A 24760-nucleotide genomic window follows, 5' to 3' on the forward strand; every position below is an offset into this window, starting at 1 on the left:
CTCCGCACTCCGCACCCCGCCCCCGGGCGGTGCAGCAGCCCCGCAGTCACCAGGCCCTTTCCTCCCCGCCTGGGTGGTATCGCCCGTTTTGGGGAGGCAGCGGCCGCCAGGCCCGCTCCTCCTTCCCGGGCCTGACAGGAACTGAGCCGGCCTCCGCGCGCCTCAGAGCCCCGCGGCCGAGCGGGGAGGGGAGGAGGGCTGGGTAGGTCTCGCTGTCTACCGCGGGAGGGTCTCCCTGTTCGGGGCCCCAAAATTTAGCGTTTGGCTCTTTCCTCAACCTGACGTGCCAAGATGGCGGCGGCGCCACTGCTCCGGAGGGGAGGAGGGGCGGAGGGGCGGGAATGCGAGGAGGGTGGGACGTACCATCCCCACCCCGGGGGAGAGAGGAGGACCACAGCGAGGGGTAAAGTCCTGCCGGGAAAGGAAAGAAACGCCCCCTCGCTGCACCCAGGCGTGGATCTTCCCACTCCCCTGGGCCCCGGGGCTCGCTCCACCCGCAGGACACGCCTCCTCCCCCCAGGGCCAATGAGAGGAGCCAGCCGGGAGCCCTGGGTTTTATGAATGGGTCCCGCTCCCACCCACTGGCTGCCGACCTCCTCCCGCCAAAGGGTCCAGTTAAGGGACAGGCCGGCACCGTAAGCCACCTATCCTTCGGTAGAGAATTATAATCATCTTACTCTCTGGCTCACTCGATGAAATCTTTGAGTAAACTGTCCACGGTTTGTTACATAATTCCTCTCAGACTAAGGCTCTCCATTTTATACTGGACACAAATTGCGGATCAATATTGTTCTGTATGGGAATTCGTTACTCAGCACAGGTGGCTTTTTGCACAGTTACAAAAATAAATGTAGCCTTTATTACCGATTAATAAAATAAAAGACATAATTAACCCTAGTATAGGGAAGCAGGATAAGGTGATTAAATGCATAACAAGTGTATGTTACTTTCTCTCTGGGGAAAGACTGGGTTTTAAGCATAACAGTGTCTGGCATCATAAGTGCTCAAAAATATAAATCCAAATTCATTTTAAGCAGAGTTAGGAATTAGCAGAACAAGGAACTGGCCCGGCTAATGTGTGGGTCAAGAGTGCCTAGGACTTCCTGGGTCAAATGAGGGCTTCTGATAAAAGAGAAGGGAAAGGGGTAAAGACAAGGAGATGGATCCCATGAGTCTGGGTTTTTTGTTTTGTTTTGTTTTGTTTAATACCTGACTAAAAAATAATAGCAAACAACTCCTGAAAATCTAGAATTGTAATAAGATTACTACATGATAAAAGGGAAGCCATGAAATAAACAGCTTCCATTATATTTTCTTTTAAGAGCCAGGGAGCATACTGGTAGTTTGGTCCTGACTACTAAAATCATTTGACTTCAACACTGCACTGCCCACATCAGAGACTGTAAGCAGTGTAAATGGAGAGATACCCTAGATCCTATCAATAAACCCAGGCCCCTCCACAACCAGCCAGATTCCAAGAGGAAAGAAAAGCTGACCTGCCTTACTGTGTTACTGGATAACAAGATACAATGTGGTTCTATTACATAGTAAAGTCACTTACCAAACAAGATATTCTAACAAAGCTAACTACTTTTTTTTAAAGCATGTAAAAATTACACATTTCTACATATACACAATATACTTTACAGTTTGAAAGATAGTCCAAATAGTTCAACAGTTCATTTAGGGGTTTTTTTGCATTGTTTTCCCTTCCAGATTCTTTGTTACTCCCTTGGCTCTGCCCTAATCTGACATCATCTGTCACATTATCTACTAAATCAAGTAAATGTTCGTTTACCCTGGTAAGCACAAACTATCTGGGTGACTCTGGGGAGAGAGGTTTCTGAAAGGTCCAGTCTATTCTGAGGTGGCAGAATAGGTTTGTTCACACAGGTGGAGGGAAGAGGCATAAGGGAGCCTCCTTCCAGAGCAAGATGAGTGCTCACACCTTGATGTTCCAGTGCCCACCCATTTAACAACAGTTAAGACCTGCTCTGCACCCAGCAAGTTACTGAGGGTCCCATAGAGCAAGTCACACTAGTTCTCAAAAGAAGTGGGCTGTTTTTGGAATCCATGGAGGAGAGTCACTTTGAACAGTGGTGGTTTGACATCTGTGGAAGAAGCCATTTGAACTCTTATAAAGAGAATTTTTAAGGGATCAGAAGCCTCCCTGGAAATTTCAGGAAAACCAGCCAGAGAGGGGATGGCTTTCATCTTTTCATAAAGTTCTTCTCCAGAGCTACTGAGGTTCTCTGTAGAGAGTAGATATTCCGCTTCACCCGATCTTCCAGAGAGGAGGTAGATGCACTCTCTAGCTTCATGCGGCTGGGAAGAGAAGACAGGTGAAAGTTAAGTAACATGCATTTATCAACTGGTCAACTATCTGGCAGAGTAAGAAGAAACAGGTTGCTAGCCATAAAGCAGCTGCAGAAGCACAAGCTCTCTTAAGCCCATGTAGATAACTTTTGAGTGACTCCATCTGGAACTCAATTTTTTATAAATTTATAAGGGAAATGAATCTGTTTTGGAAAGTAAGTCCAAGCTTCATTTGAAAAAGGCTTCCTGAGCCATGAATTCTTAGGAGAAGGCCAAGGAGATTCAGTGAAAATACTAACTCACTTCTCCTCCCCTCAGATGAAAAACGTCCCACTGTCTGGCCAGAAGCTGGGAGTAGTAACAATGGTGTCTGGGGGCTGAGCTCCGCACCGACACAGAAACACTGGGAACACAATGAATGAACCAGTTGCCCAACTGCCTCCTTGGGACCATCACCACAAAAGCTGATAGGCAGGAAAATGATGCACTCACTGGATAAACTTCCCATCCCGGGAGTCTAGCTTTTCCAGCCTCTGCTCCCGTTCATCGTCCTTAGCGTGCCTCTTGAGGATGTTCAGCCTCTCTTCCTCCCGCCACTTGGCGTTTTCCATCATCTCTTGCCGTTTTCGCTCTAGCTCCTCTGATGAGAGCTTTCTGTTGAACACAAAAATCACCCTAAGGTCTACTTCTCTCCCAGCAACAACAACAACAAATAGAGAAACACCACAGGGAGAAGAGAAACCAAGTAGGACCCCAGGTTCTCCAGCCCATGGCTCTCTTCTCTCGGAAATGCCCAGCCCAGTGCCACACTCAGCATGAGTTTCCTTCCTTCCTAATATCTTATTCAGGTGGTTGCACTCAAATTTCAAAGACTTTTAGTGAAGGATTCCATACTCTCACTCAATAATCTCTGGAGTAATTACTCTGAAATAATAAATACAAAAAATAAACTGAGAACTAATCAGGAGCCTCAGGCTATGGCAATTATATTCCAGTTGTTTGCTCAACAACTTATAAAACAGGGGACTAAGCTCATCCATGTAACGGTTAACATCTACCACCTACCCACTAGAGGTGCTTAGAAATTCATGGACGTAGTGCATGAGTATACCACTTTAGGACTAAGCTAGAAGCAAGATGCCTGAAGAATTCAATTTAGCCTCGGACAGTAATAGGTAGGTCTTTCCTGGCACTCACTGCAAATGAAGAGCAAGAAGAGGAGGTGATGAACCAGCTCGATCACTACCAATGTCAGACATCCAAATCCATTGCTTCTCAAATTTGTGTGATGTACTGATCCCCCTTTAAAAGGAAAAATAATTATCGGAGTCCCATAAGGGAGTGGGAGCCCAATTTTGAGAAAATTAAGATACTAAAATTTGACATTTAGTTATCTATAGCGAAATGAAAAGCCTCCCCTTCAAAAACCCCACTAACTAAAATACATAAAAGCACAAGAAGATGGAAGAGGAAATAACACTAAATAAGAGATGTGAACAAATTGTCAGAAGATGGAAGTGGATGAAGGAGTAGTAACCACTTTAACAGATTAGAGGAAACTGAATCCTAAGTGCCTGATACTGATCAGAAGCAAGATATTCACAATGCAAAACCCAGGAAAGGTTCAGGGACTGCAGGAACCAAGCACTTTGGAGGGTGGTGCACAGGGTTGAAAACAAAGGGACTAATTTAAGGTCTGTATAAGGAGCAATTAAGACATTCTGGGGTCCTCATGCCTGACTCGGGGAAGCCTGTGACTACTCTCCCAAACATCTACAGCAGACCCTCTAGAACGTAGACCCTCCAGTAGTTTCTGAGAAATTGAACCACACAGGAGAATGACACCAGACAGGTACATGTAAAAGAATGAAATTAGAACATTTTCTCACATCACATAACAAAAATAAACTCAAAATGGATTAAAGACCTAAATGTAAGACAGGAAACCATAAAACTCCTAGTTTTATGGACGTGGAGTTCATCTCTCTCCACGGATACATGAGGAATACATCTATAAATACAACAATTCTCACAGAACACTGGCTGAAAACTAGCAGAAGACCTTGGACGCCAGAAAGGACTATAAAGATCCCTGCATAACTGGGCAGGATGGAAAAAAAAGAAGGGAGAAGGAGGAGGAGAGGAAGCGGATGGAGACCTGCACTCTGGGGAGGGGGAGCTGAAGCAGAGGAGATAGTCCTGAATTCGGGGAAACCCCCTCTCCGACGGGAAAATCGATTGGGACAGAAGGGAAGCATTTGAGGCTGTTGGAAGAGGGTGAAGTGGCCAATCTGTGGCAGACGGGACAGAGTGAGAAATACACAGATGGTCCATACCACGGGCCTGCGTGCCCCAGACTGGGACGTGTGTTCACAGGTGTGCAAGGGGGCTGGGAGCTGGTGCATGGGGATTGGAGAATGGGCCCAGAGTGAGAACCGCTGCTGGATGTGGGAAGATGAACTGAGGGGACGAGAGGGAGGAAATCTGCAGCAGGAAATGCCTATGCAGGAAGACTGGACTGCCATGAAAGCAGGCGCTACTGCTGAGTCACATGCATGGGGAGGAGCCACTACTGTAACCTCTCTCTCCCAACACGGCCGGCGCCTGCCAACGACAATAAAAGAAGCCCGCTCAGGGCTGGCCCTCACACGCCTACTGCCGGATGCCAGAAAAACCCCGGCCGGGGCTGGCCTTCACGTGCCTTATGCTGGGCGCCAGAAAAGGCCCTCACTAGGGCCATATCTCTTGCGCTCGTGGCCGCCGGCTTCCCTGCGCATTTGGCACGGTCCGGGCTCCTGCGATCCAAGCAGTCAGACCACCTCTGTACCCCATCCTCACAGGGGCAGACCCAAGAGCTCCAAGGCAGCCTCAGGACCAGACTCCTGTGGGTGGACCACACACAGAGGTGGGGATAAAACCAAAGCTGAACCCCAGGGACAGGGTAACTAAGGAAGAAGATTGAAAATCTTTCCATCAGCATACAAGCTGCAGATTAAATCCCCAGGATCAGCTAGGTAGACCCTGCATCTATGGAATATCTGAGTAGACAATGAGTGTTTCCCATAAATGAAAACGGTCTAGCTCTGGCAGCTATGGACTTTGGGGGCAAGCACACACAGGAACTGGGCCAGATCAGAGTCTGAGTGGTGCTCACAGGGCCCACAGCAGGTCCAGAGACCAGCCCAGAGGCAGAGGAGCCTCTTGGGGAGGCAGAGGTGGGCTGTGGCTCATGACATGTGCAAGGACACTTACAGCAGAGACCCCAGGGAAACATAATTATTACTATTAATTTTATTATGTTTTGATTCATTCTGTTGTTGGTTCTAGCTTTTTTTTTGGTTTCTTTTTCTTTTCTTTTTTTGTTTGTTGTTGCTTTAGTTTTTTTTCAGTCTTTTGGGATCTCCATGTTTTATTACATATTTTTATTGTTTATTTTTTATCCAATTTTATTTTTACTTTGCTCTTCTGCTGTTCTGTGTTCTTTCCCCTTATTTTTTCCTTCCTCATTTTCTTTTTCTTTTTTGAATCTTTTCATTTCTACTTTGCTTTTCTGTCGTCCTGTGTTTTTTCCCTTTTTATTTTCTTTCATTATTACTTTTAATCGCTTTTATCGGTTTGTTCTGTTTCCTTGCTTTACTCCTCAGCTGGCACACTGCTTTGGTTTTGTTTTTAGATCACGTGTTTTTGCTAGTTTTAATCCTAATTGTTTGATTTCATTTTTGAGTTCTTCTCTTTGTCTGGTTCTCCTGCTTTTTGTTTTATTGGGCTCTGTTTTTGTTTCTTTTACATGAGAGTTTCTGCTTTTGTTTGATTTTGTTTTTACCATTTCTCCAGGGTTTTGTCTTTTTCTTTAATGTATTTTCTATTTTATTGTTTTATATTTCTGTTTCTACGCTGCTTTTCTTTGTTCTGTCTTCTTTCCCCTTTCTCTCTCTTCTTTTTTTATATCACTGTTTGTCGATTTGTTTCGTTTCTTTGCTTCGTTCTTCGGTTGGTGATCTGCTTTGGTTTTGTTTCGGGGCTTCTGTCAGATTTCTTCTTAATTGTTTGATTTCGTTCTTGGGTTCTTTTGTTTGTCTGGTTGTTACCTTGCTATTTGATTTATTTAGTTCTGTTCTGGTTTCTTTTGTGTCTGTGTGTGTTTCCTTGTTTCTGTTTGTTTGATTTTACTGTTTACCATTTGTCTGGGGTTTTGTTAGTCTATTTTTTAATCCCCTTTATTGCTGGGATGAGCGACTTGCGGGGTCTTGGTCCTTCAACCACAAGTCGGGCCTGGGATTCTGGAGTGGGAGCACCAAGTCCAGGATGCTGGACCAGTAGAGAATTCCTGGCCCCAGGGGAGATTAATCGCTGAGAGCTCCCGAGAGCTCTCACGGAGGCCTCTATATGAATCCAAGACCTGGCTCCACCCAACTACCAGCTGCTCCCAGTGCTGGATGCATCACACCAAACAACAAACAAGACAGGAACAAAAACCCACCCATTAGCACAGAGACTACCTAAAGTCATACTAAGCTCACAGACACCCCAAAACACACCACCTGACACGGCCCTACGCAGCAGAGGGAAAAGACTCAGCTCCACCCACCAGAACGCAGGCACCAGGCCCTCCCATTAGGAGGCCTACACAAGACACTGGACCAACCCCACAACCGGGGGCAGAGAACAGGAGCAAGAGGAACTACAACCCTGCACCCTAGGGAAAGGAGACATCAAATACTGTAAATTGGACAAAATGAGAAGACAGAGAAATATCGTACAGACAAAGAAGCAAGATAAAAACCCACAGGATCAAATAAATGAGGGGGAAATAGGCAAACTACCTGAAAAAGAATTCAGAGTAATGATAGTAGAGATGATCCAAAATCTTGGAAATAGAATGGAGAAAATACAAGAAACCTTTAACAAGGACCTAAAAGAACTAAAGAGCAAACAAACAGTCATGAACAACACAATAACTGAAATTAAAAATACTGCAGAAGGAATCAATAGCAAAATAACTGAGGCAGAAGAACGGATATGTGAGCTGGAAGACAGAATGGTGGAAATAACTGCTGCACAGCAGAATAAAGAAATAATGAAAAGAATGGAGGCCAGTCTCAGAGACCTCTGGGACAACATTAAGTGCACCAACATTCGAATTATAAGCATCCCAGAAAAAGAAGAAAAAAAGAAAGGGTCTGAGAAAATATTTTAAGAGATTATGGTTAAAAACTTCCCCAACATGGGAAAGGAAATAGCCAATCAAGTCCAGGAAGCACAGAGTCCCACAAAGATTAAAGCCAAGGAGAAACACGCCAAGACACAGATTAATCAAACTAACAAAAACTAAAAGCACAAAGAAAAAATATTAAAAGCAGCAAGGGAAAAGCAACAAATAACATACAAGGGAATCCCCATAAGGTTAACAGCTGATCTTTCAGCAGAAACTCTACAGGCCAGAAGGGAGTGGCAAGATATATTTAAAGTGATGAAAGGGCAAAACCCACAACCAAGATTACTCTACCCAGCAAGGATCTCATTCAGATTTGACGGAGAAATCAAAAGCTTTACAGAGAAGCAAGAGTTGAGAGAATTCAGCACCACCAAACCAGCTTTACAACAAATGCTAAAGGAACTTCTCTAGGCAGGAAACACAAGAGAAGGAAAAGACCTACAATAACAAACCCAAACAGTTAAGAAAATGGTAATAGGAACATACATATCGATAACTGGCTTAAATGTAAATGGATTAAATGCTCCAACCAAAAGACATAGACAGGCTGAATGGATACAAAAACAAGACCCATATATATGCTGTCTACAAGAGACCCACTTCAGACCTAGGGACACATACAGACCGAAAGTGAGGGGATGGAGAAAGATATTGCATGCAAATGGAAATCAAAAGAAAGCTGGAGTAGCAATACTCATATAAGACAAAATAGACTTTAAAATAAAGACTATTACAAGAGACAAGGAAGGACACTATATAATCATCAAGGGATTACTCCAAAAAGAAGATATAACAATTGTAAATATCTATGAACCCAACATAGGAGCACATCAATAAATAAGGCAAATGCTAACAGCCATAAAAGGGGAACTCAACAGCAACACAATAATAGTAGGTGACTTTAACACCCCACTTACACCAAAGGACAGATAATCCAAACAGAAAATAAATAAGGAAACACAAGCTTTAAATGACACAATAGACCAGATGGACTTAATTGATATTTATAGGACATTCCATCCAAAAACAACAGAATACACTTTCTTCTCAAGGGCACACATAACATTCTCCAGGACAGATCACATCTTGGGTCACAAATCAAGCCTCGGTAAATTTAAGAAAACTGAAATCGTATCAAGCATCTTTTCCGACCACAATGCTATGAGACTAGCTATCAATTACAGGAAAAAAACCTGTAAAAAATACAAACACATGGAGATTAAACAATATGCTACTAAGCAACCAAGAGATCACTGAAGAAATCAAAGAGGAAATCAAAAAATACCTACAAACAAATGACAATGAAAACAAAACAACCCAAAGCCTATGGGCTGCAGCAAAAGCAGTTCTAAGAGGGAAGTTTATAGCAATACAATCCTACCTCAAGAAACAAGAAACATCTCAAATAAACAACCTAAGCTTACAACTAAAGCAATTAGAGAAAGAAGAACAAAAAACCTCCGAAGTTAGCAGAAGGAAAAAAATCATAAAGATCAGATAAGAAATAAATGAAAATGAAATGAGGGAAACAATAGCAAAGATCAATAAAACTAAAAGCTGGTTCTTTGAGAAGATAAACAAAATTGATAAACCATTAGCCAGACTCATCAGGAAAAATAGGGAGAAGACTCAAATCAACAGAATTAGAAATGAAAAATAACAAATGACACGGCAGAAATACAAAGGATCATGAAAGACTACTACAAGCAATTATATGCCAATAAAATGGACATCCTGGAAGAAATGGACAAATTCTTAGAAAAGTACAACCTTCCAAGACTGAACCAGGAAGAAACAGAAAACATGAACAGACCAATCACAAGCACTGAAATTGAGACTGTGATTAAAAACCTTCCAACAGGGGCTTCCCTGGTGGCGCAGTGGATAAGAATCTGCCTGCCAATGCAGGGGACATGGGTTCGATCCCTGGTCTCGGAAGATCCCACATGCTGCGAAGTGGCTGGGCCCATGAGCCATGGCCACTGAGCCTGCGCATCCGGAGCCTGTGCTCCGCAATGGGAGAGGCCACTACAGTGAGAGGACTGCGTATGGCAAAAAAAAAAAAAAAAAAACCACAATGAGGTATCACCTCACACCAGTCAGAATGGCCATCATCAAAAAATCTACAAACAATAAATGCTGAAGAGGGGGTGGAGAAAAGGGAACCCTCCTGCACTGTTGGTGGGAATGTAAATGGATACAGCCACTGTGGAGAACAGTATGGAGGTTTTATAAAAAACTAAAAATAGAACTACCATATGACCCAGCAATCCCACTCCTGGGCAAATACCCTGAGAAAACCATAATTCAAAAAGAGTCATGTACCACAATGTTCATTGCAGCTCTATTTACAATTGCCAAGACATGGAAGCAACCTAAACATCCATCGACAGATGAATGGATAAAGAAGGTGTGGCATTTATATACAATGGAATATTACTCAGCCATAAAAAGGAATGAAATTGAGTTATTTGTAATGAGGTGGATGGACCCAGAGTCTACCATACAAAGTGAAGTAAGTCAGAAAGAGAAAAACAAATACTGTATGCTAACGCACATATATGGAATCTAAAAAACCGGTACTGATGAACCTAGTGGCAGGGCAGGAGTAAAGACGCAGATGTAGAGAACAGACTTGAGGACACAGAGCGGGAAGGGGAAACTGGGACAAAGTGAGAGAGTAGCACTGACATACATACACTACCAAATGTAAAATGGATGACTAGTGGGAAGCTGCTCCACAGCACAGGGAGATCAGTTCGATGCTTTGTGGTGACCTAGAGGGGTGGGATAGGGAGGATGGGAGGAAGCCTCAAGAGGGAGGGGATATGGGAATATGTGTACTCTTACAGCTGATTCACTTTGTTGTACAACAGAAACTAACACAACATTGTAAAGCAATTATAATCCAATAAAGATATTTTTAAAAATAATACATAAAAAAAGAAACATAGGCAGAACATTCTTTGACATAAGTCACAGCAATTACTTTTTTAGATTTGTCTCCTCAGACAAAGGAAACAAAAGCCAAAATAAACAAATGGGACCTGATTAAACTTGAAAGCTTTTGCACAGCAAAGGAAACTATCAACAAAACAAAAAAAACGAGACTTCCCTGGTAGCGCAATGGTTAAGAATCCACCTGCCAATGCAGGGGACATGGGTTTGAACCCTGGTCCAGGAAGATCCCACATGCCACACAGCATCTAAGCCCGTGTGCCACAACTACTGAGCCTCCGCTCTAGAGCCCATAAGCCACAACTACTGAGCCCGCATGCCACAAGTACTGAGCCCACACGCCTAGAGCCCATGCTCCGCAGCAAGAGAAGCCACTGCAGTGAGAAGCCTGCACACCGCAATGGAGAGTAGCCCCCGCTCGCCGCAACTAGAGAAAGCCCGTGCGCAGCTATGGAGACCCAATGCAACCAAAAATAAATTAATTAATTAACTTAAAAAAAAAAAGAAATACAACTGATTTTTAAAAAAACCTACTGAATGGGAAAAATATATTTGCAAATGATATGACTGACAAAGAGTTAATATCCAAATTACATAAGCAGCTCAAACAACTCAATATCAGAACAAACAACCCAATTAAAAAATGAGCAAGAGACCTGAATAGACATTTTTCCAAAGAAGATATAGTCTTCTATATCTTCTTGTGCATGTTGGCTAGTCTTCTTATAGTCAACATGTACATGAAAAGATGCTCAACACTGCTAATCATCAGGGAAATGAAACCAAAACCACAATGAGATATCACCTCACACCTGAAGAATGGCTGGTGTCAAAAAGACCACAAATAACAAAGGTCAGTGAGGATGTGGAGAAAAGGGAACCCTACTTACCCTGCTGGTGGGAATGTAGATTAGTGCAGCCACTATGGAAAGCAGTATGGAGGTTCTTCAAAAAAGTAAACATAGAACTACCATATGAACCAGCAATTCCACTCTTTTTTTCTGCCATGCCATGCAAGATCTTTGTTCCCTGACCAGGGATCGAACCCGTGCCCCCTGCAGTGGAAGCACAGAGTCCTAACCACTGGACTGCCAGGGAATTCCCAGCAATTCCACTCTTGAGTATATATCCAGAGAAAATAAAAACACTAATTTGAAGAGATACATGTACCCCAATGTTCATAGCAGCATTATTTATAATAGCCAAGATATGAAGCAACCTAAGTGTCCATCAACAGAAGACTGGATAAAGAAGATGTGGTATATAATGGAATATTACTCAGCCATAAAGAAGAATGAAAATTTTGCCATTTGCAACAACATGGATGGACTTGGAGGACATTATCCTTAGTAAAATAACTCAGACAGAGAAAGACTGTATGTTATTACTTATATGTGGAATCTAAAAAATGATACAAATGAATGACTATAACAAAATAGAAAACAGACACACAGATGTAGAGAACAAACTAGTGGTAAACAGTGGGGAGGGGGATGGAGGAGGAACAAGGTAAGAGTAGGGGACTAAGAGGTACAAACTACTATGTATAAAATAAATGATACAAGGATATATTATACTGCACAGGGAATATAGCCAATATTTTATAATAACTTTAAATGGAGTATAATCTATAAAAATATTGAATCACTATGTTGTACACCTGAAACTGATGTAATATTATAAATAAACTACACTTTAAAAAAAGGTGTCTATTGGGGCTTCCCTCGTGGCGCAGTGGTTGAGAGTCCGCCTGCCAATGCAGGGAACACGGGTTCGTGCGCCGGTCCGGAAAGATCCCACATGCCGTGGAGCGGCTGGGCCTGTGAGCTATGGCCGCTGGGCCTGCGTGTCCGGAGCCTGTGCTCCACAACGGGAGAGGCCCGCATACCGCAAAAAAAAAAAAAAAAATGGTGTCTATTATTTGATCAAAACAATTAAAGAAATTGTGCCTTAATAATAGTAATTAATGCAAGAATAGTAACTCCATTTTCTATTTCCTATTGCCACCTTTGTTCTGGGCAATTTACAAGCCCAACAGAAGGAATTTTAGCCACTTCTGGGGTGTGACCTTATAGTAGTGATCTTTGTTAGTTTGTTTTGAGCATACACATTTTTTTAAATTATAAGTGTTGTGGGGCTTCCCTGGTGGCGCAGTGGCTGAGAATCTGCCTGCCAATGCAGGGGACGTGGGTTTGAGCCCTGGTCCAGGAAGATTCCGCATGCCACAGAGCAGCTAAGCTCGTGTACCACAACTAGTGAGCCTGTGCTCTGGAGCCTGCGAGCCACACTACTGAGCCTGCATGCCACAACTACTGAAGCCCGCGCACCTAGAGCCTGTGCTCTGCAACAAGATAGGTCACCATAATGAGAAGCCTGCACACCACAATGAAGAGTGGCCCCCTCTCGCTGCAACTGGAGAAAGCCCACGCACAGCATGGAAGACTCAACACAGTCAAAAATAAATTAATTAAATAACTTTTTTAAAAAAGTGTTGTGATATCATGATATCTATCACATATAGAATGCATAAACAAGGTCCTACTGTATAACACAGGGAACTGTATTCAATATCCTGTGATAAACCATAATGGAAAAGAATATGAAGAAGAATGTGCATATGTGTGTGTGTGTGTGTGTGTGTGTGTGTGTGTAACTGAATCACTTTGCTGTACAGCAGAAATTAATACAACATTGCAAATCAACTATACTTGAATAATTTTTTTTTAAAAGTGCTGTGTTGACTGTAAGAAATTTAGGAAGCACTGAAAGCAATGGAAAAATAATGTGGAATCCCTCAGTCCCCCAAAAAAAACTTAAGAGAAAAAAAAAAGTCTTAGTCTGTAAAAATCGCTTTAAATTGAGAGCCTCACTGCTAAAGAAAAGCTTCATCCTTCAGCTGACAAAAAAGTTGTTTTAGATCACTGATTAAAACAAAACATACATACAAAAGATAACTCAAAAAATTTTAAATCCTTACAGAACTCTCAGGCCCTTGAGGAAATATCCAGTGACTCTCAATCTGAGAAACAGTGGAACTAGTGCTAAGAAAGGTTTTACAGCCATAACTTTTCTTTTGTCTTAATTCAGCACCATCTTGGTTACATCTTTGGTGTTCAACTCCCTGGAACACCAAACCAAAACAAAGAGATATCGTAGAATCCATGCTTTCAAGTTTCTGTGTTTCCATTCCTGGAAGACAAGTCTTGAGGGCTCTAACTCACTTTATGTATTTATTAAAATTTTACTGGGACTTCCCTGGTGGCACGGTGGTTAGGAATCTGCCTGCCAATGTAGGGGACATAGGTTCAAGCCTTGGTCCGGGAAGATCCCACATGCCGCGGAGCAACTAAGCCCATGTGCCACAACTACTGAGCCTGAGCTCTGGAGCCCGTGAGCCACAACTACCGAGCCCAAGTGCCACAACTACTGAAGCCCACATGCCTAAAGCCCGTGCTCCGCAACAAGAGAAGCCACCGCAATGAGAAGTCCGCACACCGCAACGAAGAGTAGCCCCTACTAGCTGCAACTAGAGAAAGCCCGCACACAGCATCGAAGACTCAACGTAGCCAAAAATAATAAATAAATTTATTTTAAAAAAAACTTTATTGAAGTATTGGTCTATTGGTCCTATACAGTAGGACCTTGTTGTTTATTCTAACTCATTTTAAATCACAAAATTCAACAAAGATTCTAAGGGCGATAAGAAAGGCTGACAAAGTGAGACAAATTTAAGTGATGGCAGATGGCAAAAGAGACAGAAAAACAAAGCGGGATCTGAAAAAGCAGACCTTGCGCTGACCAAGAGCCTTAAAATACATCAAAAAAAATACACTCATGAGCATCCATCCCTAAGAACAGCATGAATGACAGCACAGCAGAAGAACTGACCCAGTGTCACCAATAGAAGATTAAATTATGCATAATATACCCTCCCTCTCTGGGAAGGCAGGGAAATAGGTACATGGGTATTTTGGAAAGTTGCCAGTGAAAATGAAACCTTAAACTTAGGGAATCAGGCAATTAAAAGTTAAAAGGGACTTTAGGGTTTGCCTCTCTTCTAACAGCATACTGAATAAAAGAGGTTGTTAGGAACTCTCAGTGGTTCTCAGTGCTGGTTGTGCACTGGAACTACTGGGATGCTTTAAAAATACTGATGTCTGGGCCCATCCCCAGAGATTGTGATGTAATAGGGCTGGGGTGCAACAAGGGATTGATTAGGATTTTGGTTTTTCTTTAAGCTTTCCAGGTGATTCTAATGTGCAGCCAACTGGGGGAGGCAGTTAAAGGAAGTACACAAAAGTTGCCCAAGTCAACTAAACTTTTTTTTTTATGAGATCTTCATTCCTTGACCAGGGATTGAACTGGAGCCCACGGCAGTGAAAGCGCCGAGTTGTAACCACTGGACAGCGAGGGAATTCCCTCATCTAAAATCTAAGAGCAATCGAGACCCCTAGGGACAGCCTTTCATGGGCACAGCCAACTCCCCTCAGGTCCCATGACTGCACACCCATGTTCTGTCTGACCCACACCACACCCAACTCAAACACAGAGTTTATCTTAGGGTGTCTGCCCTCAAGGAGACCACCTTCCTGCTTCCCTTTCAGCTGATGCCTCAAGAAAGGAGCACACTCTTAAGAAAAGCTTCCTGTAGAAATCTCTGTGAGAATAACATGTTTACAGGTGTTGAGAGACAATCACTTAGTGAATTGGTCATTAGTTCAATAGTTCAAAACTATTTACTTTGGGGCTTCCCTGGCGGCTCAGTGGTTGAGGGTCCGCCTGCCGATGCACGGGTTCGTGCCCCGGTCTGGGAGGATCCCACATGCCGCGGAGCGGCTGGGCCCGTGAGCCATGGCTGCTGAGCCTGCGCGTCCAGAGCCTGTGCTCCGCAACGGGAGAGGCCACAACAGTGAGAGGCCCGCGTACCGCAAAAAAAAAAAACAAAAAAAAAACTATTTACTTTGTCCTTTCAATGTGACTCGCATGGGGTTGGGGGCAGGGCAGATGGTTAAAAGTTGACCAAGATGAATAGAAGAGGGGTGGGCAAAAAAGGTGATATAGATTATCCACTTGCCCTGGTCTGAGCCATTCCAAGACTCAGGCCTGAAAGTCTGAAGTTAACCTACTGGGCTCTTGACTCACCTGGTGTACCCATGACCATGCCGCCTTTGGTAGATGTCTTTTTTAGGTGATAGGCTCTTACTTCGGCCTCTGTCTCTCCTATTTACCTTAGAGTTGTGCCTGTAACAGACACAGAGGGCAGAGAGAAGAAGAGCTCCTTCAATACAGTGGCTTGTATCATGTCCCTCAAATGATGGAAGAAAAGCTAACAGTTTTAGAACTATAATCCAAATTGAAGGAAATAGAGGGAAGAAGTGGAAGAAAAACAAAGGCATAAGGATACATAAGATTTGATATTAATCTCACTCTAGAGATTCCACATATATAAATATGTAGTTCTAGGGGTCTGAGCTTTACATTAAAAAAAAAAAGTAAAGATAATAACAAAGCAAAGACTTTGGAAGAGTTGATGAACAGACATCGCTAAAAGCAAATACCAGCTGTAACCAGGCCCCCACATACACAGGTTATTTCCCGCTGAATTCCCATACTCACGGTTTGCTTGGCCTTGGGGACCGTGACCTTCTGCCCGGGGATCGAGACCTCCTGTCCCGAGACCCTGCTTCTCTGGTGCTCTTCTTGCTGCCATGTCTGGGAGGTGAGGGAGAGGAGCTTCTGGACCTGGAGTAATTCTTCAACCCACGCACTCGCTTTTGCTCAGCTGTCAGAGGACCCTGCAGTCCCTGGCTATGGTCAGAGTTCCTGACCTATATCATCAAGGAAAGGAAGAAAAGTTATTCATAGGAAAATCTAGCAGCTCAGGAGAAGATGCAGTGAAACAAGAAAATGAGTAAGCACTGAGGTTCTGTAAGGAGCCAACTGGGTATACCGATCCCATCACACAGTTATCACTGAGAGCTGTATAAACTGAGGAAAGTTATCCTCAGAACGCCCTAAAAGGATGTATCACCCAACCACCTAAATTGGCTTGGCTCTTTGCTACAGCCGAAGGAGGAGCAGGAGGCAGAATACGGAGGACAGGACCTCAGGTTAAACATACTCAGGGGAAAAAAGGAATCCAGAGGGATGTACATTAATCAAAAAGTCATCAACCCTTAACATGTACGCATTTCATGTAAGTTATATGCAGAGGGATGGACGGAATGCCTAAATGCCCACTGGTAGTTTAGCCTCTCTGCTCAGAGGGCCCTCAGCCATAGTCAGAGGCTCAGGGATAAGGAATGGGCCTGTTCTCCAGTCTGTGCTGCCCAAACTCCCTTCTTTCCGCACGTCTGATTGGCTGCTAAATATGCTCTGTGTCCAAAAAGGTACCCAGGTTGGCACGTTCCAGTCCCACAGTCACTCCCTTTGAGAAGCCCATATCCTTACCTGTAAGCCATATCCAGGGACTTTGGACAAAACAGGGGAAGAATTTGCCATCTTCTTTTGAGATCTAAGAGATTAAAACACATATTCATTGAAAAAGAAAATGCCTAAAGGTCCAGTTTACAGCTCTTGTGCTGAGACGTGCTTCCTGTTTCAAACGTGACCTCTCCCACCTCCCGGCTCTCACATGGGAGTGTGTTTCTCTAGCTTTGCGGGAAGATGCATCAGCACAGTCATGTTTTTACTGAGAAAAACCGTGGGCCTTGCTTTTCAGCCCCAGCGCCCGAGCACATTCTCCTCTCACCTCGTGCTGCTATTCTAGGGACTACGAGTGAGTCAGCAGAGACAGCATTGGCGGCTCCCGCAACGGAGACACACAGAACAGGTCCAGATGGGCCCATTAATGCATTTGGAAAAAAAAAAAAAAAAGCCTCCATAAAACCCACGTAAGTCTTGCAGGAATCAAGAGCTGAGATGAAAGTCATATCCAGGACGTCTGACCTAAGACTGACACAGCTACAGCCAGCTCCCCTGGGGGTTTCGCCAACTCCTCCGGGAACTCAAGTGCTAGCTGGCCAGCTCTGGGGGCAGAGGGCCGGTGTGCAAGTGTTCTCCACTGAACCCCCAAACCTGGTGGCTCCTGGCCCGGAGCAAGTATTCAGTTCGTATCTGTGGAATGAATGAGTGAGTGAATCCAGGTGCAGGACGCCGTTCCACACACTCACCTCTCCCGGCCGTGCTCATCCTCGCTGCTGCAACGATCGCTGCCTGAGCTTCTGTGCTTATGTTTCTTGTGCTTCTTTTTCTTCTCCTTCTTTTTCTTCTTCTCCTTTTTTTCCAGACTCATTTGCAACTAGAAAATGCCCAGAACATAACCGCGCAAGATTACTGGGACCCCTGTCAGTCCCTCTGAGGGGACAGGGTCATGTGTAAACTACCTGCCTCCAGGTCTCAGGGTCTACAGGGGTCCAGGACATGATCAGACGTCCCCTGTCGACAAGAGTGGAGGGTCTGGACCCTGGTTGTGCACAAACACCCCTAGACTACTGAACAGACTCTCTGGTGAGTGGGGCTGGGAATCTGTGTTTTCAAACAGTCCCCAGAACCACTGCTTAGGAATTCCCATTTGTCAAAAGACTGCAACTCTGCTGACAGTAATCAGGGACCACAAGATCAATCTTTAAATTTTCCTTACCAACTAATCCAAGGAACAATCACATAATATGTCACATGAGTGATGAATGGGCCCTAAAGGCTTGATACCACCTGATCTCCTGAACACACTGCATGATCATGCTTTCTACAGGCATATCCCAATACCCCTCTTTTTCTGGAAGAATGATATAACATGCTGTTTTTCCAACCAAAAGACATAAAAGAGAAAAATCAAGCATAATTAAGCTTTATATGTTAAGATTGCACAAAATCACCAGGAGAAGGTCTCTAAAAGACAAAAATGTTTAAAGCCATGCTGCTTTCCCTCTTGTAAGAGTAAATGGAGAGGAGTTTTCATGTTAAGTAGCTCTTGATGCTTATTTGATGTACTACTTACCAATTCTTTGATTTTCTTCATTTTCACAGGATTATTCAATACCTCTCTTTTTTTCTCTTCTTCTTTCTTCCTAAAGAGAAGTTATAAAAATCATGATTCTTTCTTTCGCAAAAGGGGATTAAACCATTCATTCTACTCTCCATAATTCTATACAGCAATCTTTTTTCTCAGTGCAGGCAGACAGGCCCCATGGTGCAATCTGCATGATTGTGTGGAAGCCAGAAATCTTTCCCAAATCTGCATAAGGGATTGACTATTGTGGGGAAAGTTCACACTGGTTCCCTGTTGTGCAAGAAAGTGAGTTTGGTCTGTTGCTTATTAAGCTTCATGCTCAGGGCTTCCCAACTGGTCAAGTAAATGTATGTCATCTTGTGTATCAAACGTATGCAACATTTCAATACTACCTCCACTGTTTAGCATGATAACCCCTGGGAAATAAACAGAATGGATACCTCTTTCAAGAAGTCTTACTCTCACATAGGGTTCATAGGAGGGTAAACTGGTCAACCTTCCCAGAGGACAATTCGGCAACATTTATCACAGCCTGTACATACTCACAAACTCTTTAATCTTACAAATGCTTCCACAAGAATTTGTTACTGAAAGGATATAATCAAGGAGGGTCACTAAAAAGGTATTCATGTTATAACAATGAAAACTTGGAAACAAGTTAGGGATCTAACAGGAGAATATTAATAAATTATGGTAGAGACTTCCCTGGTGGGCCAGTGGTTAAGAATCCGCCTTCCAATGCAGGGGATGCAGGTTCAATCACTGGTCAGGGAACTAAGATCCCACATGCTGGGGCAACTAAGCCCACACACCACAGCTAGAGAGCCCACGTACCACAATGAAAGATCCTGCGTGTCGCAACTAAGACCTGATGCAACCAAAAATAAATAAATAAAAATTTTAAAAAACAAAACAAAACAAAAGAAAGGGAAGGTGTCAAAAAAAATGTTTTAAAATAAATTATGGTATATCCATACAATATAGATATTAAAAATGATGTGACAGAAGTATAGTCAGCAACACAGAAAAATGTGCCATATATATGACTAGGTGATAAAAAGGAGTTTATAAAATAATATGCACAATATTTGTACACCAATGTTCATAGTAGCATTATTCACAATAACCAAAAGGTGGAAATAACCCAAATGTGCACGACAGATGAATGGATTAAAAAATGTGGTATACACACGCAACGGAATATTATTCAGCCTTAAAAAGGAAGGAAATTTTGATACATGCTACAACATGCATGAACCTTGAGGACATTATGCTAAGTAAAATAAGCCAGTCACAAAAAAACAAATATTGAATGATTTCAACTTTTATGAGGTTCAGAATAGTCCGACTCATAGAAATGTAAAGTACAATAGTTGTTCCCAGGGGCTGGGGGGAAAAGGAAATGAAGAGTTGTTGCTTAATGGATACAGATTTTCAGTTACGCAAGATGAAAAACTTCTGGAGGTTGGTTGCACAACAATTTGGATACCCTTACTACTGAACTATATATATACTTAAAATGGTTAAAATGGTAAATTTTATGTCATGTGTATTTTACCACAATTTTTAAAAAGAAGGAAATTCTGACACATGCTGTAACACAAATGAACCTTGATGACATTATGCTGAGTGAAATAGGTCAGTAACAAAAGGACAAATACCATATGATTCCACTTATATGGGTAACTACAGTAGTTACATTCATAGGGACAGAAAGTAGAAGTGGCTGCCAGGAGCTGGGAAGAGGAGAGAATGGGGACTTACTGTTTAATGAGTATAAGGTTTCAGTTGCGAAGATGAAAAAGTTCTGGAGAAGGATAGGTAGTGGTGATGGTTGCACAACGCTGTGAATATACTTACTGCCACTGAAATGTACACTTAAAAATAGTTAAAATGGGACTTCCATGGCGGCGCAGTGGTTAAGAATCTGCCTGCCAATGCAGGTGACATGGGTTCGAGCCCTGGTCCAGGAAGATGCCACATGCCACGGAGCAACTAAGCCTGTGCACCACAACTACTGAGCCTGTGCTCTAGACCCCACGAGCCACAACTACTGAGCCCACGCGGCACAACTACTGAAGCCCATGCGCTCTAGGGCCTGTGCTTCGAAACAAAAGAAGCCACCGCAATGAGAAGCACGCACACCGCAATGAAGAGTAGCCCCCGCTCGCCACAACTAGAGAAAGCCTGTGTGCAGCAGTGAAGACCCAATGCAGCCAAAAATAAATAAATTTATTTAAAAAAACCGAAATATGTACTCATGATACAATGTGAGTGTGGGAAGAGTGCCTGCTCACATTTGTACGCTGGTGAGTTTAAGGAACTTGAAAAAAAAAGAAAAAAAAAGTTAAGATGGTAAATTTTATGTTATGTATATTTTACTACAATTAATTAATTAAGACGCTAACAAAATGGGAGAAAATATTTACATATAAATATATATCTGTAATATATAGATAACTTTAAAATTTTCAAAAGAAATGTAAATAAGAAATAAACATTTTTTAATGTTCAACCTTACACACTTGAAATAAAATACTGAAAATTAAAAACAAAAACAAAAAAAATGCACCACATGATTTCATTTAACACCCAAAATGCAGCTCTACTTTGATCAAATAAAATTCTAAAGTTTCTTTTCAAAGGGTTCTGCTGCAAAAAACAAACAAAAGGGAGGGGTAGAGGGGAGGGGAAAAGGCCTATTCAACCCCCCAGCCAGTTCTACACATATCCCCCAATTTCTAAGAAGCTGCCAGTCTTTCTCACCTTGCTTCTACCTCTTATTTTTGTTTAAGGGCCAAAGGTAAGTGAATAAATTTGGTCTGGCCTGGTACATTTACCAATCTCTTCCCAAACAGCCTAGTTCAGGCACCCTTAATAGAGCCTCCTTTTCAACATCAGAAGCCCAAATGGAGACAAATTCTTTTACATGGCAGACAAAAGCCAACAGGAAACCAACTGCAAAGCAAGAGGTGAGATAACATCTCTGCTAAGCATCTCTGTAATAAAAATCCCCTTCTCAGCCACTCATCAGTACCTGATGATGAAGAGCGGATCCTCCCGGATTTTGCTGGCCATGTCAAGAAGGGAATTGGCACCTGATGGGGCAAAGATAGAGCCTGGGAGGAGTCCTGTCTCAGAAGAACAGCCTGCCTCCTTCTCCTCCATCTTCTCAAAAACGTATTTGTCAATGGGACGCCCCAGCAAGTACTCATCACGGTTCACCATCCCACCAGGACCCTGGTACATCCAGTCCAATTTTTCTTCCTTTTTCCTGGTTGAAGAAAAAAAAAATACAGTCAAAGAAAATGTAGACTTCTCAAACCTACACACAAAACCTGAACATGAGGGATAGATAAGCACAGCTGGGGGAATCCCCTGGCGGCCCAGTGGTTAGGACTCCATGCTCTCACTGCCAAGGGTGCAGGTTTGATCATTGCTGGTCAGGGAACAAGGATCCTGCAGGCCTCAAGGCGTGGCCAAACTTTAAAAAAAAAAAAGGCACAGCTGGTCAGAACCGGACTCATTCTACAGGCCCCTTAGCAAGGACTAAACACCACACTCCATGGGGCACTTGGGAAGAAACGGTACTTGCTGTCATGGAGTTTACATTTTAGGAGAGAGATCATTTCCACACACCTAAAGCAATTTATGAGGAAAAAAAAGTTCCTCAGCCTGGGGCATGGATCTTCTGCTCAGGGTTTCTCAAGTCTCCTTTACAAAGTCTTTATGTTGTGCTTTCATTTCGAGGATAATCTGAAAGAGCTAAAATGCATGTTCTGGATCAGCTCATCACCAAAACAATTGCAGTGACCACATATGCAGTTGTGTTTACTGTGTGTTTTGGTGCTTATTGTCACCTTGGCACCAGTGGTAATATACTACATTTGAGGGGATAATGAGAAAAGACCAGCAATAACAAGTTATGCTTTCAAGCCAAAAGAGGGAAGCCAAATCATGCCAAATATTTTCCTGTGGTTCTGAGAGAAAAAAAGTGGTGAGAAAATTGAGCCCTCACACAACAGACAGTAAAGGTGTGCTGAATTCATTCATAAGAGCATGTGTTGGAGCAGCCAATATCACATTCACACTACAAGTAGCAAAGTAGGTTCATCGAAACAATATTATCTATAACATTAGGTGCAATGGTTTTTGACTATGACTTTTAAATTTTGTATATTTATTTTTGCTTAAGATTATATAACAACTATGAGCATAAATAATACCTTCCTAGTTATATCTTTGCATATATTTTTAATAAAAATAATTTAAACCAATAATAGAGGGTCTAACCCTTCAGATTTCTTTTCCTATTATAAGGATTGGCTTGAGAAACACTATAGTCTATGATTAAGAATTGATTGTGGGGCTTCCCTGGTGGTGCAGTGGTTAAGAATCCGCCTGCCAATCCAGGGGACACGGGTTTGAGCCCTGGGTCCAGGAAGATCCCACATGCTGCGGAGCAACTGAGCCCATGTGCCACAACTGCTGAAGCCCGCGTGCCTGGAGCCTGTGCTTCCCAACGGGAGAAGCCTCCACAATGAGAGGCCCGTGCACCACAACGAAGAGTAACCCCTGCTCAACGCAACTGGAGAAAGCCTGAGTGCAGCAACAAAGACTCAATGCAGCTATAAATAAATAAATTTATTAAAAAAAAAAAAAAGAATTGATTGTGGGCCACAGGGGTCAGGCTCCACCCAGCTTACCCAACCTCACTCACACCACTGGGGTCAAGATGGAGGAGCAAGAGTGAGAGCCGTGCCCCGGAGAACTATGTGGAAGACTGTGGTGCGGCCTTTATGATGGGTACCACAGGTAGTAGTGTCTTTTATGCAATTAAAGGTTTTCACCATTCTCCAGTGGGAGTAAACCAGAGACTATGTGGGAGTTTGACAGCTATTAAAACCAGGCCTCCGGGCTTCCCTAGTGGCGCAGTGGTTGAGAGTCCGCCTGCCGATGCAGGGGACACGGGTTCGTGCCCCAGTCTGGGAAGATCCCACATGCCGTGGAGCGGCTAGGCCCGTGAGCCATGGCCACTGAGCTTGCACGTCTGGAGCCTGTGCTCCGCAACGGGAGAGGCCACAACAGTGAGAGGTCTGCGTACCGCCAAAAAAAAAAAAAAAACAAAAACAGGCCTCCACAGTTGGGAGGTGGCTTTGCAGTTTGGGGAGGTCTGTTTTCCATGATTCTCGGCTGGATGGTGCATGTTAGAAAGACCTCTGGAATTCTGTCACAAGTGCAGCCTTCACAGGAGTCACACTGGCAGCCAAAAGGGACCAGTGGCCACAGTTGTTGGGTCAGCTGTGACTGGTGGCATTCTCCTAGGGTTAATTGGAGGAGCTGGTATCTTACTGACAAGATCTGCCTCTGTGTAGTTTCCCAATGGTCCTCGGTTTGCTGAAGATCCCTCCCAGGTGCCTTCAACTCAGTTACCACCCTCACCTTTTGGAGACTATCAACAATATCAATGACTTCTTTCCCAGAATTTCTTTAACAGAATAAGCTGTAATTCAAGAAGGATTTTGGAAGATCAAGATACAATGTATTTTTAAATCACAGGTGAGACAACCATGGCCAAATAGGCTATTAAGAGATATTGAGCACGTTTTTCTATTTAAAGGAACATGGGGGATGGGTGTAAAAAGACAATACAGTTATTTATTCACAGTTGGACTGTATTTATAATCAAAATACATGTCTAACAGCCTTAAAAGAAACTGTAATAAGTGCTTAGAAGATGAAGAACCAAGGGACAAATAACAGTGAAACACAACCATCATTTCCTAGGAGACTTCTCTGCCTGGTTTTGTGTGTTCTGTTATTCAAACAATAAAAAAACTCCTGGGGGTTGGAGGGAACTGACTGTGAAAGGCAGACTACATAAGAGCTTAAAGAGGTCTAAGCAAGAAGATCAGTGGTGACTAGAATATTCTGGCAAGCTCATTTTCCTGAAAGGCAGTATAACATAATGGTTAAGAGCACAAGCTCTGGAGTCAGGCAACATGGATTTGAATCCCGGCTCTAAAGCCAAGCAACTCATCTGAGCACTGGTGTCCTCACCTGTAAAATGGGGATAAAAGAGTACCTGCCTTGTAGGGTTGTTGGGGATTAAATAAGTCAATGAATTTTGAAGGTGTTCAGAAGAGTGCATGGCACAAAGTAAGTACTAAATAAACACTAGCTAGTCTGTTTTGTTTTGTCTTTGTTTTACTTCAAGGGCAACTCATCAACAGGCAGAAGAAACATAAATGTATTGAGAT

At 43.1% G+C, this 24760-nt stretch overlaps 1 protein-coding gene and 1 pseudogene across 2 annotated transcripts in view; one reads left to right on the top strand and one right to left on the bottom strand.

Moving 5' to 3' along the window:
- Positions 1–1179: 1179 nt before the first annotated feature.
- The window catches only part of CWC25 (CWC25 spliceosome associated protein homolog), a 30658-nt gene continuing 7077 nt past the window's right edge, over positions 1180–24760 (bottom strand). Inside the window, exons 3-11 of one of the 2 annotated variants that reach the window (XM_060134564.1) lie at positions 21538–21774; positions 18489–18558; positions 17662–17789; positions 16940–17003; positions 16106–16317; positions 15632–15730; positions 3514–3618; positions 2809–2970; positions 1180–2325 (exon numbers count right to left, since the gene is read on the bottom strand). In XM_060134564.1, the coding sequence (XP_059990547.1) occupies positions 2211–2325; positions 2809–2970; positions 3514–3618; positions 15632–15730; positions 16106–16317; positions 16940–17003; positions 17662–17789; positions 18489–18558; positions 21538–21774 (1192 nt within the window). In that variant the 3' untranslated portion in view covers positions 1180–2210. The remainder of the gene's footprint in view (positions 2326–2808; positions 2971–3513; positions 3619–15631; positions 15731–16105; positions 16318–16939; positions 17004–17661; positions 17790–18488; positions 18559–21537; positions 21775–24760) is intronic. The other variant, XM_060134565.1, reaches the window with a different exon arrangement.
- Positions 23236–23971, top strand: LOC132511612 (mitochondrial import inner membrane translocase subunit Tim17-A-like; annotated as a pseudogene).

Source organism: Lagenorhynchus albirostris, chromosome 20 (genome assembly GCF_949774975.1).
Source record: "Lagenorhynchus albirostris chromosome 20, mLagAlb1.1, whole genome shotgun sequence".
Taxonomy (NCBI): domain Eukaryota; kingdom Metazoa; phylum Chordata; class Mammalia; order Artiodactyla; family Delphinidae; genus Lagenorhynchus; species Lagenorhynchus albirostris.